Below are 14,509 nucleotides of genomic sequence, written 5' to 3' on the forward strand. Positions count from 1 at the left end.
TAGAACTCTCAGCTCTGCCTGCGCCATGCCTGCCTGGATGCTGTCATGCTCCCACCTTGATGATAATGGACTGAACCTCTGAACCTGTAAGCCAGCCCCAATTAAATGTTGTTTGTTTTTTTTTTTTATAAGAGTTGCCTTGGTCATGGTGTCTGTTCACAGCAGTAAAACCCTAACTAAGACAATGTGCATGTACAGATGCATGCGTGTGCCTGTGTGCTGGATACTCTTTTAATCTTTATCACATCCCCAAGAGATGGGCAGTCATGATTATCATCTTGATCGTCAGGGAGCCCGAGAAGGCATAGCAAGTGAAGAGACTCAAGCACTGTCACACAGCTAGCCAGTGGGAGAGGCAAGGTTCAAACCTGCCTGGCTCCAGAACCCAGGCTCCTAACCCCCATGCCAACAGTTCTCAAGTAGTGTCTGAGGAGAATATTAACCATGCACATCCTAAGGCTGGAGGGCTCAGTGGTTAAGGGCACGCATTGTTCTCGCAGAGGACCCAAGTTCAGTTCCTAGCACTCTTGTTGGGTTATATACAACCATCTTTGGAGTAATCTGATACCTCTGATCTCATATATATACTTACATTCATGTGCATACACACACACACACATACACACATACATGTAATTAAAAATAAATAAATCTGGGCTGGAGAAATGGCTCAGTGGTTAAGAGCACTGGCTTCTCTTGTAGAGGACCTAGGTTCAGTTCTCAGCACCCGCATGGCAACTCATACATACAGGCAGATACTCATATACTCATATACATCAAATAAAAATAAATAAATGTTGTAAAGAGTAAATTGAAAGAAATGCAAACCCTAAGTCATACCCCAGACTTGGATCTAGGGTCACCTAACAATGGGTGTTTAACACTGTCCGGGCCCCAATGCCACCATGCTAAAGCCTGAGAACACTGCCCTACCCCACAGGTGCTGACAGTCATCCACAGGAACCATGCTCTGCTGAGCACACAGCCATGGGGATGCTACATACAGATGAAAGAAACTGGAAACAGCTGATCTCCTGGCTCCTCCGCATCCACAGCCATGACATAACCATAATACGACCCACAGCACAGTGGTGCCTTCTTCAATTAGGGAGTGAATTCTTCTAGAATGATAGCACAGGACTCACCACCCAGAGCAAAGCCACAGGAGTCTGAGCTCTCCAGTGAGCAATTCCTGAATCCCATTGGAATCTACTTCTTCCCTGTCCACTAATGAGATGGTAAAGAAGTCTAGAGTCTCCATAGAGCTAAAAGTGAAACCCAAGCTACAGAGCCTTTCCTCAAGTTGACGATGATGGAAAAGCTTCGAAAGCTCCTGAGCCATATGGAAGACATGTTCCATGCGGGGCTTCTGCCACAAAACTCCTGAAAGGCCCCGAAGTACTGTCTCCTTCTCTGGGGGTGATTGAGGGCGGCTGGAGCCAGAATGGGTTAAAAGGAAGCTCTCAGTTTTTGAAACTCTCAGGCAGCCTAGCCCCGTCACCCTGCTGAAGCGATCTACAGCATTCCTCTAAAAATATCTATGAGATCACAGTACATTAAGTGCGTGACAGCAAACATTTGTAACCAATCCATGGAAATAATAAAGGGAGGCGTCGTGTTGCATGGGGAACACAGCAAAGTTTGTCTTGTGTTATCGGTCTAAAATAAGACGGCCTCAATTTGGGTTGAAATATCTCTTCACACATTGTCTTCCCCAAGCAGAGCCATTTGAGAAATTCTGATTGCAATTATAAGTGCTGAATAGGGAGCAGTTTGCATTTCCTTTGACGATGTTCAAAGCTATAAGCAATCCCAATATTAAAACCTTTGGAAATTGACGAGTATCCCAGGCATCGTCACGGCGCTTCCCTCCCCAACCCAAGAAATTAAAATCTATTATGCGAACACGTGTTAATATTTTATCAACTACTGCTTTCAATTAAGTGGATGCCCCAGGGCCTCCCACAGTCAGGAGGACCCACCTACTTCCCCCACCCCAACCCCCAACCTCTGGGTCCGGATGGAGCGCTTTGGGCAAGCTTACCACGGTGTTGAATTCGGGGACCTGCCAGAGTAGCCAGTCTTCGTTCAGGGTGTACAGCGCTTTGCAGGTGATGACGTCCACGGGACCCTTGTTTATTTTCTGGTTCAGGGTCGTCACCAGCAAATAGAATGGCTCTCCAACAGTCTCCTTGGAAAAAGATGCAAAAGCAACAGTTAGCTCTGAAGCCCACGGTAGTACCACGAGTGACAGGCAGCAGTGTTCTCTCATAGTCAACATGCAAAGCCTGTGGAAATGCGCAGCACATCACCCAGGAAACTCCTTCTTGCACAGTATGCACATGCACGAGCCCCACCCTACCCCCAACACTATGGGAGGTATCCAGTAGAGGCCCCCCGTAATTTCATGTTTAAGTTCCTGTCTGGCAGACTTGTGCTCATCAGTAGGCTGGTGCCTAAGAGCAGTTCACGGGGGTAGAGTTATAACCTTGTTTACGTTCCCGTTTAATTGCAAACCAAAAATAAGCGACATTAAGAAAATAAAAAGTGCTTCACACTTAGTCTTGGCAACAGGGACTCATGCAAGAATGTTTTAAACATTTGCTGTGGAGGGTGGCCTGTCAGTGTTCAACTGCTTTTAGCGATGGAGGTGGCTTCCACTTCAGCTGTTGGCAGCCTGTTGTCCTGCCCATGTGCCAGCCCTTGGCCCTTATCATTCAGACACCTCTTGCACCGTTCACTGGTCAGATGGGCAGTATTCCCTTCCCTGAACCTCTAAGGCTGGTCCCAGGGTCCCTGTCTCCAGCCCTCTCCTGTGAACACGTCCCACTGAATTGGGGGAGGGGGTTTTGATGGCCCAGATTAGAAGCCACTATGTTCAAAGGGACATTGGGTAGTTCAGGTATAGGCTGCGTTCTGCTTCCTGCCATAGGCTGAGGCATGCAGCCCTGGGGCAGTTTCGGTTCCCCCTAAACAATGAGGTTTCCAGGATCCATGGACATTAGGCCTGGGGGCGGGGGGAGGCTCCACCCAAGCCAGAGTGCCTTAGTAAAGATGAAACAGTAGTTACATGGCTCCAATTGGAGCCCCCATGTTACCAAGTTCATCTGCAGAGCTAACTAATTCAGCTTCGAAAGGAGCATCCCTCTGGCTCTCTGTCTGATTTCCTTTGAACAGGAGGGTTACCCACAGCCCTTTGGGGCCTCCCCTACCCCCTCTGCTCACCCCTGTCTCTGCCTTTGTACTTCCTCCAAGCACAGGTCCCTCCCCTGGTCTCCTACCACCCTCTACCTCTCCTGGTCCACTTCCTCCCTGCCTCTCTTTGCTTCTCTCCCCTCTGCTGACAACTCCCCGAGTAGTGAGTAGCCTCTTCCTGATGAGGGACAGAGAGGGGGATGTTCAGAAGTTTCCAAGGTGGGGCAAGGGGGACCAGTACCTGACATTTCGTTCTCATACGAAACTTCCTTTATTTCATGGTTCGTTATCTCACCGCGATCTGCTTTCCGTCCACCCCCTTGGGTAAGGGCCTGACCACAAACCTAAGAGCCTCACTTCTGCCTTTCTTACACATGGCAGAGACACACCAAGGGCCCTTGTGTGAGGACTGGGTTGGCCACATTGGTTGACACAGAGGCCAGCCAGGACCCCCAAGGCTGGGCAGAGGAATAGCCACTGGCTCAAGGGCTCTCTAGTTAGGATTTCCCAGAATTCCCCAAATGGAGCTGGTGACACATAGCTTCACACTGCCCCTCAGTTCTAGCCCTAGTGAGTCACCTCCAGCATCTTTTGAGGATCTCCCTAAGAACTTAGGTGCCTGTCCCCTACCCTGTGCCACATAGATACCTACTCAACCTAGATTTCGGTAGCAGAGGCAGGTTGAAAAACCTTTCCAGAGACACTGATGTGTGACTAGCCTAGGAAACCACCAGGCCACAAGATTTTTTTTTTTTTTTTTGTCGTCAACTAACACAAGGAATTGTATGTCTCATCTGTTGGGGGACATGCCTTCTCTCTTTAGATGACAGACCAGAGCTGACTATCAGCTCATTCAGAGGCTGGCACCATCCACGCTACCCTCGGACCTACAGAATCACATCTACTCTGTCTGTCTTGAGCCCCGATAGGCAAAACAACCATAAATTCACTTACCTCTGCAGACCATTAAGGGTTAAATGAAAAAAGATAATCCAAGCTCTTGGCCTGATGTCTGGTGTATAGCCAACAGCACTGCTTAATAGATGTCAACTGTCATAACTGTCCCCACCAGGCCTTGGAGTCTGGAAAGGGATCTTACCTGAAGGTTGCTACCTGCTTAGCATCAATGAGCAGGGCAAGAGGAGGCCCCCGAGCCCCTTGATAACTGGAGGGATTCTTCCACTGAAAGTGAAAGTCCCGCCCAGGACTGGCTGGCTGCCACTTCCTCTTGGGCACTGTGCCGCTCTCCCCCCCCCCCACCCCCTCACCACCGAGTGTTCCACACACTCTTGAATCAGCACAGAGAAGAAATCTTGACCCAGAATGCTTTGCTCAAGGGGGCTGCTTGGGCTTGGAGCCCAGATTTTTCTGAACACTTCTCCCCTTTCATGCCTAAAAGCAGCTCCTGTGAGTTCCTGGTAGGGAAGAGCTGGGAGTGAATTTCAAACCAGAAGACTTACCAGTGAATGGACACCAAGCCAGAAACACACAAGCAACAAAATGATACAATGTCCACAGTGAACACGTGAACACGCTAACCCTGAGGACTCAGGCAGCTGGGTGGGCTGGGGCGCTGGGGAATGGACTCAGATAGCAAGCAAGCTTACTGGTTTTAACAAAACCTCAGGGTGCGCCTTTGCTTTCTGTTTCCTCAGAGCATTGTACACATTAGCCACAGTGTTTTTAGAGAAGAGATTGGTAGATGCTATTCTAGGGCTTTTGACTTAGGGTCAGCTGAGGATTAAGACCTGGGAACCTGGGAGAGGGTCTAGCACCTGTGTTCAGCAGCAGCCGCCCACCCAGCCGCAGGGAGGCCCAAAGGCAGCTCTCTCCAGAAATAACCACTTGACACATCCCCAGAGCAGATGATGTATACCAAGTGAACAGAAAAGGAGGCAGATTTCATTAATCTTAATAAACGGCCATTGCCTTGGGAGTGGGAAAAGTCAGTTAAAAAAAATTTTTTTTAAATGTTGCGTATCTACTCTTAAGATTGCATTAAACATTAAACTAGGCACAGTCTAATTTAAAGTGCTGCTTGTGGATCTCAGCTTAAGCAGCCCTGTTAAAACCTGTGGCATAACAGTGTATCTTATTCAGGGTTTAATTAGATTTTGAAGCAAGCTGCAAATACACAATTATGCCGTTTTGCTGGAATCTGGACGGCTGGTGAAATTAAAGATGGATAAGAACCTTCCTCCATCCCAGGGCCTCAGAGCGATGAACAAAGACTGTGTTCAACAGAAACACCCTGATTTTCATTTTAATATTTTATAATAATGGCCAATATTTATGGGGTTCTTACTCAGTGCTGAGCAAATGGTGTACTCCTGCTCATCTGGGCTTCAAAACAGCCCAATGATATTCATCTTTTGTCAACTCCACAGGTAACATGCCAAGAAGCGATGGAGCCGTCTTAACTCCAGACCCAGCCCTGGGCTCCAATGCTCATAGTAAGTTTGGACTCTGAGAGATTCGAAGGTTCAATGAAATTCAACCATATGCCATAGTCACTTCAAGAAAGTGACCTCGGAGGACAGAAGGCTCTTTGGGGATTTGCTTTCCTGCTGAACTCCTGGGAAGAAGGGACCGTCATTAGCTGCCAGTGTGCCAGTGAGTAATGAGTATTTCCAACATGCTTTCTTTAGAGGACTCAAGAACAGTTTGAGCTCATCAGCGTTTTAAACAGTCTCAGGTCTCAGGACGTTTTCCTACATAGGTTAGCAGGATCAAGGGTGTTAACTAAGATAAGAAGATGAGCTCGAATATAAGAATCTTACCCAAGAGGGCCCTACGTGAATTATATGTACCCTAGGGACTACTAACAGCAGCAACAAACAAACAAAGAAAATAAACAAACAAGACCTGCACAATTTTTATTTTCATTCAATCTGGAAGACCCACGATCAAGTTCAATTAAACGCTGACGGCACAGAGCATTCTGGACTTAGCTCCACAAAGACACCAGCGTGGGCTAAAAATAATTGCCTATTGTCTTACGTCTGACACTGCAGAGCCCTGTGACACTTACCCGGAGGAAACCGGAGAGACAGACAGACATCCAGTTCGTCAGGAGCTTCTCCACCACAGACTCCGTGCGCCTCAGCATCAGCTTCGGTTGCATATTACTGCACTGCTCCATCAGGTCCCTGGTCAGCACCTCCAGGATGCTGGTCAGGTAGACCAGTTTGGTTTGCAGAGCGATGGTTAGGAAGGAGGCAAAGAGACACCTGTTTAAAAATAGAGCCTGGTGAGCCGTTAGCCCTGGACTCAGGAGGACTTGTCTGATTTCTGTGGAATCTTGCTGGCAATGGGGGATTGTCTCCTGAGGAACTATTTTTTGTTGTTGTTGTTTAGGTTCCGATCCCTTCAGTTCTTGTGGCATAAGATTCCCACCAGGTGTAAGCACCACATAGCTTGGTTGGTAAAACTGCTTGCCTAGTCCATGGGGCACTGGTTTTGATCCCTAGAAGGGCAAAAATGGGCTGTGGTGGCAAACAGTTGTCATCTCAGCAGTATGGAGGGAGAGGCAAGAGAATCAAGAACTCAAGGTCATGTCAGCTACAAAGGGAGTTTTAGGCCAGCCTGCTGGGTACATGAAATAACAAACAAACCAACCAAACAAGTCAGTTTCTAATTTTTTTTTCCAACAAGAAGTGAGTTTCTTTTCCAAAAAATTTAGGGTATTTCTTTAAAATTCAAAATTAAAAATAATACTTCTGCTTTTTTTTTTTGGTTGAGAATTTTCTTTTTTGGTGTTGGGGTTTTTGTCAGGGTTTTACTGGGTGATATGTGTATGTATGTGTGCCCTCAAGACAGAACTGGGTTCTATTGGTGTGATCTGAGTTGCAGAAAGCATGGCTGTATAAACCCCCTGTCAACCCCACTGGGACAGGGCCCGCTGAGGCTCAGGGAGAGGTTTAAGAGCAAGGAGCTTGAGAGCTGGGTCTGTAGCTCAGTGTGAAGCACCTGCTCAGCATCCCCGAGGCTCTGAGTTCGATACCCAGCCCTTCAAAAACTAAAGCAATGGTAGCAGTGTCAGGGACTGGTTCTTGTTCAGCTTGCAGACAGGAGCCCAGCATGGCTGTCCTCTGAGAGGCTCCATCCAGTAGCTAACCAACACAGATGCAGAGACCCACAGCCAAACATCAAGTGAGGCTCAGGAAATCTTGTGGAAGAGCCTGGGTAAGGATTGGGGGACCTGGAGGAGATAGGAATACCCCATGAATACCAACAGAGTCAACTAACCTGGGCCCTTAGGTGTTCCAAGAGATGGAATTACCAACCAAAGAGCATACACGGGGTGGACCTAGGCCCCCTGTACATATGTCTCTGCATCTGTTTTGCTTAGCTACTGCATGGAGCCTCTCATCGGACAGCCATGCTGGGCTCTGTCTGCAAGCAGAACAAGAGCCAGTCCCTGACACTACTACCATTGCACATGTGCAGCTTGGACTTCATACAGGTCCCCCACCGACTATAGCAGGGGCTGTCCCTGACTCTTGCCTGCCTGTGGATCCTGTTCCTCTAACTGGGCCACCTTGTCTGGCCTCAGTGAGAGAGGATGTGCCTAGTGCTGCAGTGAGTTGGTGTGCCAGAGGTACCCAGGGAGGGACCTCCCTCTTCTCAGAGGAGAAGGAGAGGAAGATAGGAAAGGACTGTAAGAGGAGGGGATTAGGAGGGGGCAGGCTATGATCAGGATGTGAAGTGAATGAATGAATGAATGAATAAATAAATAAATAAATAAATAAATAAGGGGAAAAAACAAAGCTAAAATAAGTAGCTTGGGGTTGTTGCTTGCCCCTAGCTGGCCTATAATTTGTTACATAGACCTGGCCAGTCTCAAAAACTTACAAAGCTCTACTTGCTTTGGCCTCCAGCATGCTACCATTAAAGGCGTGGGCCATCATACCTGGCGGGTGCTTCGGTTTTCACGTCTCTGTCTAAGTGCTTATCAAAATACAAAGGAACAAACAGGTACCTGTCCTTTACTGAGAAGTTCTTCTGCTTCTCCAGGGTATGGATGACGGTAACCAGGAAGCTTTTATTACATATGAGGGCATCCAAGGCTGTGAGGCTCTCGTTCTTGTCATTGGCGTCTCTGTTCTGGAGGAGGTGATGAGTAAACAACAATGATGTAACAGTGTACACGTACGGAAGATACTATAGCTCAGGACCATACGTAAGCAGAAACTTAGAAAGCAGAGCCACAATGGGTCTCCCAAGACAACGGGTTACTTAATATCCAAACATGCCCACAATAAAAATTCAAAGTATTAACAATGGTGGTGACAGTAAGGATGATAAGCGGACAGTCACTGAGCACAGAGTGAAGACGGAGAGACTTACGTGCATGTCTTCAGTGAAGATGTGCGTGAAGCCACCTGACTGAGAGGAAGGAGACACTTTTATTATTCATGACATTCAAAAGGAAATGAACAGTGCATTTTCGTTACAATACCCAAGTCCGTTCTAATAAAGCAGGGGTGCTATTTGCTAATCTGAAGAGCCCTTGGTCTGCGCTCGCTGTGCCACCTCCAAGACATAATAAATAATTGCCATGCTCTCAAAAAACACCCGTGGCCTCTGGAAGCCTCTGAGAATTGTCATCGGCATAGACTGTTTTTTTTTTTTTTTTTTTTTTTTTTTGGTAGATTATGTTGCGTTTTAAAAAGAGAACTGACTCAAAAGTTAAAACAAAACAAAACAAAAAACCTGGTGGTGGAAGATTATAGAAACGTCAGACCTCTCATCATGAAACTGACCTCCAAGGGTGAGCTCACACAGCGCTGACCTCCAAGGGTGAGGCTCACACAGCGCTGACCTCCAAGGGTGAGGCTCACACAGCGCTGACCTCCAAGGGTGAGGCTCANGCTCACACAGCGCTGACCTCCAAGGGTGAGGCTCACACAGCGCTGACCTCCAAGGGTGAGGCTCACACAGCGCTGACCTCCAAGGGTGAGGCTCACACAGCGCTGACCATCCTCTAAGCGTGAGGCTCACACAGTTCTGCCATTCTTAGATGTGGTATAGCCAGGTAGCATCTACTGTCCTACTACGTTACATCCTCAAGAAATGGGCAGAACATGTGATGCATAAGCACGGAATTTAGAGCCAAACTACCAGCGGTCCAGCTCGGGCTTATCATGTACTGGCCACATGAGCATGCATGGGTTATTTAACCTCTGTGTCCCACTTCCTTCATCTGTGAAATGGAGGGAGGCAATGGTTCCCACCTCACAGGCTTCTTGTAAAAATGAAATTCGGGAGCCCTGAGCACACAGTGCTCTGTGTCCACTATGACTGAGGGTTTTATCTCTACTTTAAAAAAATACATGTCTTGATATACTATGCTATGTGGATCCTAAATTTAAACTTTTCATTTTGAGGTTTTTTTTTTTTAATGTCTCATTAATCTTACCGAAATTAAGAATTGCATTTTATTCTATTTACTTATTTTGGGTGTTTTTGAGACAGGACTTCACTTTATATCCCAGGCTGGCCCCAAATTCACAGCAATTCTCTGGTTTCTGTCTCCCAAAGTCTGAAATTACTAACATGGACTATGCCCAAAGATTGTAATGTAAAACCATATTGGGTAATAGTTTGAATTAACTAAGTAAAATCATAACATCAAACAGATTTCTCTCTCTCTCTCTCTCTCTCTCTCTCTCTCTCTCATACTTTAAACTTTGGATAAAGCTTGTATCTTAATAAAGTATATTTTTCCTGCAGAGAACCTCATTTCATGGTTTCAAATTTGTTAGCCAAAGCAGAAGATCTCAAATTATTTTGGTCTACTCCTTAACTTCATATAAATGTCCAGTTTAAACAGTTTTTTTTTTTTTGTGATTACATTTGTTTACAGGGGAGGGAAGGGCCATGCTCAGTGTGTGTGTGTGTGTGTGTGTGTGTCAGAGGACAACTTTTGGGTCCTGGAGATTGAACTCTTACTGCGGCAAGCACCTTTACCCCCTGAGCCCTCTTATGACCCCACAATTCATTCCTGACCTTCTGCTGGGAAGTGATACCTTCTGCTGGGAAGTGATATCCTTGCTCCCTGGCTCAAAACTTTTTCTCCTCCTCATTCAAATTTCCTTCTTCCAAGAGATTAGATATTCTGCTTATCCTGTGTTTTCTATTTTCAGAAAAACAGAGATCAGTCTATCTACAGGACACCAGAAGTTCAGGGTCCTTCTTTATGACATTGGAAACTTGAGGTCACCCTGTGCCATCTGGGGCCCTGTCTCAGACAACAATAACACATATACACCATGCAGCGATTCACATGCTGTGGGTCAAGGCCCCTTCATGGGGGTCGAACAATCCTTTCACGGGGGGTTGCACATCAGATATCCTGCATATCAAGTATTTCATCAAGGTTCATAACAGTAGCAAAATTGGTTACAGGCATAGCAACAAAAATAATTTTGTGGTTGGGGGTCAGCACAACATGAAGAACTGTATTAAAGGGCAGGTGAGCAAAGCTGGAGCTGCCACACCCTGGCCACCTCTTCCTTTGCTGTCTTGGAAGAACTGATCATCCATCATGCCTTCTCAGACACCCAAGCTCCAGGCCCAAGGATTTGGCTCTGGTCAACCATAGCAAGCAGCCTGGTCTTGGGGTTCACCCCCCTTCTTATTAGTATAAACTCGGTTTTGACTTAGATTTCCTTCAAAGAGTTCTGAAAGATCCCTGTTGGTTTCCACTTGGGTCCTCTGTCTTAATGACTCCTGGCTTTAGGACTCTCTGTTTGCCATTCAGCACCACACTGAACCCTGAGTTAAATCGGTTGGGCTCCTTGCCACTATTCTCTTCTCCTAAGATAATGCCATGCTATTCTGGGGGCTTCCTTTCATCTTGAGACACTCGGCTCGCAATGGTGTTCCTTGACACTCATCAGTCCGCCCTGCCCTTGACTGCTGACTTTAGAAGATAGGAGAATTTCCTTTTCAGGCCGTAGATTATGCTATTCAGCATTCAAGGGCAATCATTAACTGTAAAAGCCCACACAGTACTCATCTGGATGCTGGAAATCTCCGTTATTTTATTGCTTTTAAATTCTTAATGGGGAATCTCAGAGAACTGGGAAACTGGGCTCGAGATGCAAGCTTCTCAGAGGCCCTGAGTATCACTGTGACTCAGGGACTTGAATTTCCCTCCTTCCCCCAAGTACAGCAAATGGATGAGGCAGCAGGCAGCAGGTCTTGGTGCCTGGTATTCTTGGAGGATAAGTAAGAAAGCTGGTCTTATTTGTAGCCTTCTTGATTTATAACACCAAGGCTTGGATCCCCACATATGGCAGGTATCTTGTGGCAATGTCTAGCCGTCCTGACAGTGCTATGTGTGTGTGCGTGTGTGTGTGTGTGTATGTATTGTGTGTGTATGTATTGTGTGTGTTTATATATATATATATATATATATATATATACTTATATATATATATATACTTATATATATATACTTATATATACATAAACACATACATATATATATATACATATATATATGATAAATATATATAAGTCCATTGCAAGACTTGTAGAGACACTAGAAATTGCTATCCACATGTGCCTATGTTCCTAGGCTTCTGGCCAAAAACAGTCAAGGTACTTCTGGCACGGTGATACAACCCCCTTCCTTGGTTTGAAGAGATTTCTAACTTTGCTGACTGGCCCAGATCTGAATATGGGAGGGAACTAATGAACTCTAATTCAGAGGGCATCTCTCTGGGACCAGCAGAGCAATATGGCAGAGCTGAGGTATCAGGATATGGCGTGGTGAGACAGAATAGGTGAGTGTTCTTGCCAAAGGCTTGGGGTGGGGGTGGGGGGAGGTAACTGAAGAGTGTGTGGGGAAATGGGGGTGTCAGAACAGAATTGAGACCCACCCCAACCCAAAGGGCTCTCTGTACACTTGAAGCGCTAGAACCACTCACAGCTCATTCCAGACACCTATATCTATTAAACAAGCAAACTGATCTCCTAACAGAAAAACTGTCAAAGAAGAGACCATAAACCCTTCACATGGCTAAAACTGCCTGCCATCAGCTCAGATTCCCTGCGTGTCCAATTTCTCCCCGTTTGGCTGATCCTGCTTTTCGTTTCCAATGGAGAAATAATAGCGAATAATCTAGGAGCAGCAGTGCAAGTCAGGCAGATAAACACAACAAATTGGCGAGCCCACAATTTATTGATTTTAAAATGAATTAGCTCACTTCCCAGCTACGGAGTCAGTTTGAAGCTGGTAGTAAAAGAATATATATATATATATATATGGCAAAACTCATCACGCTAAACTTGTACTCCTTACCAGGGAAAGAGTAATTGCCAGTAGCCTGTTGCTGCCCTCTACCCTAATCAATGCAATTAATAATTATCCTCTTCCCTGCTCGGCCCGGACTTAAGGCAAGATGTCGCATTATTATTCAAGGCTCAGCCTGAGGACGATGATCAATGTTCTTTTACCTCAGGGAAGAAAGTTCTCAGAGCGAAATGTTTGTAGTCAAGGAAGGGTACTGTTCCAAAACTATCAACCACGTCCAATTTATCCATCTGGAGCTCGGCAAAGCCTGCAACACAGAATCCCAAGAGCAATATTTTAACTCTGCAAACAATGGGTAAGATCCTCTGCTGTTGTGTCTAACACAGAGTATGACCTTGGTTTTCATTAAAGAAGAAACAATAGATAATTACTTGGTTGGCTGCAGAGAAGAGCCGAAATAGAACACAAAGCCAGGCCCAGGCCCAGGCCCTGCTGCTCAGCTTGTCTTCTACTACACAATCAGTTCTCATTATGTGGCAGTTTCCACATAAGGGCAAAAATTAAAATAAAAGTGAGCAGGGCTTGTTTTGCTACGCGCAGAGTCTCAGAGCCTACCGTCACGGATCTCCTTCCGGAGTTCGCTCTCCAGCAGCTCCAGCTGTTGGCTCTGCTTTCGACTGAGCTCCTTGGATTTGTGCCTCGTCACCACCACAGCCACTGAGGGGACAGAGACTCTGGGTCAGGTTGGTGCAGTAACACAGAAATGAAAACGGGGGTGGGGGTGGGGGGAGAGAAACAGGGAGGAGAGATGGAGAATTATGCATTGAAAAGAGCATGTAAAAACTTTATTTTAGGGGAGGGGGGCGGTCTGTGCGGTGTCAGAGCACTGACCTAACATGTTCCATTGAGATTGGGTTCCAACCTCAATGCCACAAAAAAACAAAATGAAAAACAAAAGCTGGATTCTTATTAAAGGGCCATTTCCATAAAGGTCATTCTAAAGAGGAAGGTGTTAAATGTAACGGGGAAAAAAATTCCACTCATCTTAAAGTGAAAACACAATCAAATAACCTTCACTTGGAACCAAAGATCCCAACTGGCTAGAAAGTAAGGAAACAGGCCAAGTTTCCCTGAAGCCAGCCACTCGATTTATGGATGGTTCATTCTTTTCCCCCACATCTCTAATCATATCTGGAGAAACGAAAAGTGTTGCAAACGCAGAAGGAAACCACAGATCCATCCTTGCTGCAGATCCCTCCTCGACGCAGGAGCCTAACTTGCACCGTTTAAGAAGGGGTGATGTAACAGGCAAGTCATGGAGAGCCCCCATAGCTGGTGGCCTCTGTGTCCACATCACCTTGCTCTGAACCATGCTGTTTGAGTAGTCAGTGCAACGAATCCTGGAGCTTGGGTTTATATCTCCGCTCTGTCGTTTCATTTACTACCTGTGTGACCCTGAGCAAATCCCTTAGCATCTCTGTGCCTGCCTGCCTTATCCATAAGAGCTGTGATGTAGAAGAGATTGCAGGCAGTAAATCAAGGAATCACATCGACCGGAGGAACAAACGATTGCCAGCTCTCGTATGAGCCTAGAAGGATCTCAACTTTTAACAGATACTACACAAAAGGGGTTGGGGGAAAAGTGTTTGCCATCCAAATAGGACGATCTGAGGGATCCGTGTAAAGCCAGACACACCCACAGCAGGATGGGAGGCGGAGACAAGAGATGCCCCAGGAATCCTAAGGCTAGCTACCCCAGTGTATGCAGGGTATGGACAAGAAACCCTTTCTCAAACAAGGGTGGAAGGTGAAGAGCAGCAACATAAAGTTATCCTTTGCCAGTTCCATGTGTGCAGTAGTATTTGGGCACAACACACACATACACACAGACAAATTTGTCCTCTGTTACACAAGTCCTATGGTATTTGGGCACCCCTATGTATGTCACACCACAGAGAGAGAGAGACAGAGAGAGAGAGAGACAGAGAGAGAGACAGAGAGAGAGACAGAGAGAGAGAGAGAGAGACAGAGAGAGAGACAGAGAGAGAG

At 46.3% G+C, this 14,509-nt stretch overlaps 1 protein-coding gene across 2 annotated transcripts in view; it reads right to left on the reverse strand.

Moving 5' to 3' along the window:
• The window catches only part of Plxnc1 (plexin C1), a 157,584-nt gene that overhangs the window by 35,834 nt on the left and 107,241 nt on the right, over positions 1–14,509 (reverse strand). For both annotated transcript variants that reach the window (XM_021175323.1, XM_029482386.1), the window contains exons 16-21: positions 13,076–13,177; positions 12,664–12,767; positions 8,545–8,583; positions 8,177–8,301; positions 6,227–6,425; positions 2,045–2,191 (exon numbers count right to left, since the gene is read on the reverse strand). In XM_021175323.1, the coding sequence (XP_021030982.1) occupies positions 2,045–2,191; positions 6,227–6,425; positions 8,177–8,301; positions 8,545–8,583; positions 12,664–12,767; positions 13,076–13,177 (716 nt within the window). The remainder of the gene's footprint in view (positions 1–2,044; positions 2,192–6,226; positions 6,426–8,176; positions 8,302–8,544; positions 8,584–12,663; positions 12,768–13,075; positions 13,178–14,509) is intronic.

This window comes from Mus caroli, chromosome 10 (genome assembly GCF_900094665.2).
Source record: "Mus caroli chromosome 10, CAROLI_EIJ_v1.1, whole genome shotgun sequence".
In the NCBI taxonomy this organism is placed as follows: Eukaryota; Metazoa; Chordata; class Mammalia; order Rodentia; family Muridae; genus Mus; species Mus caroli.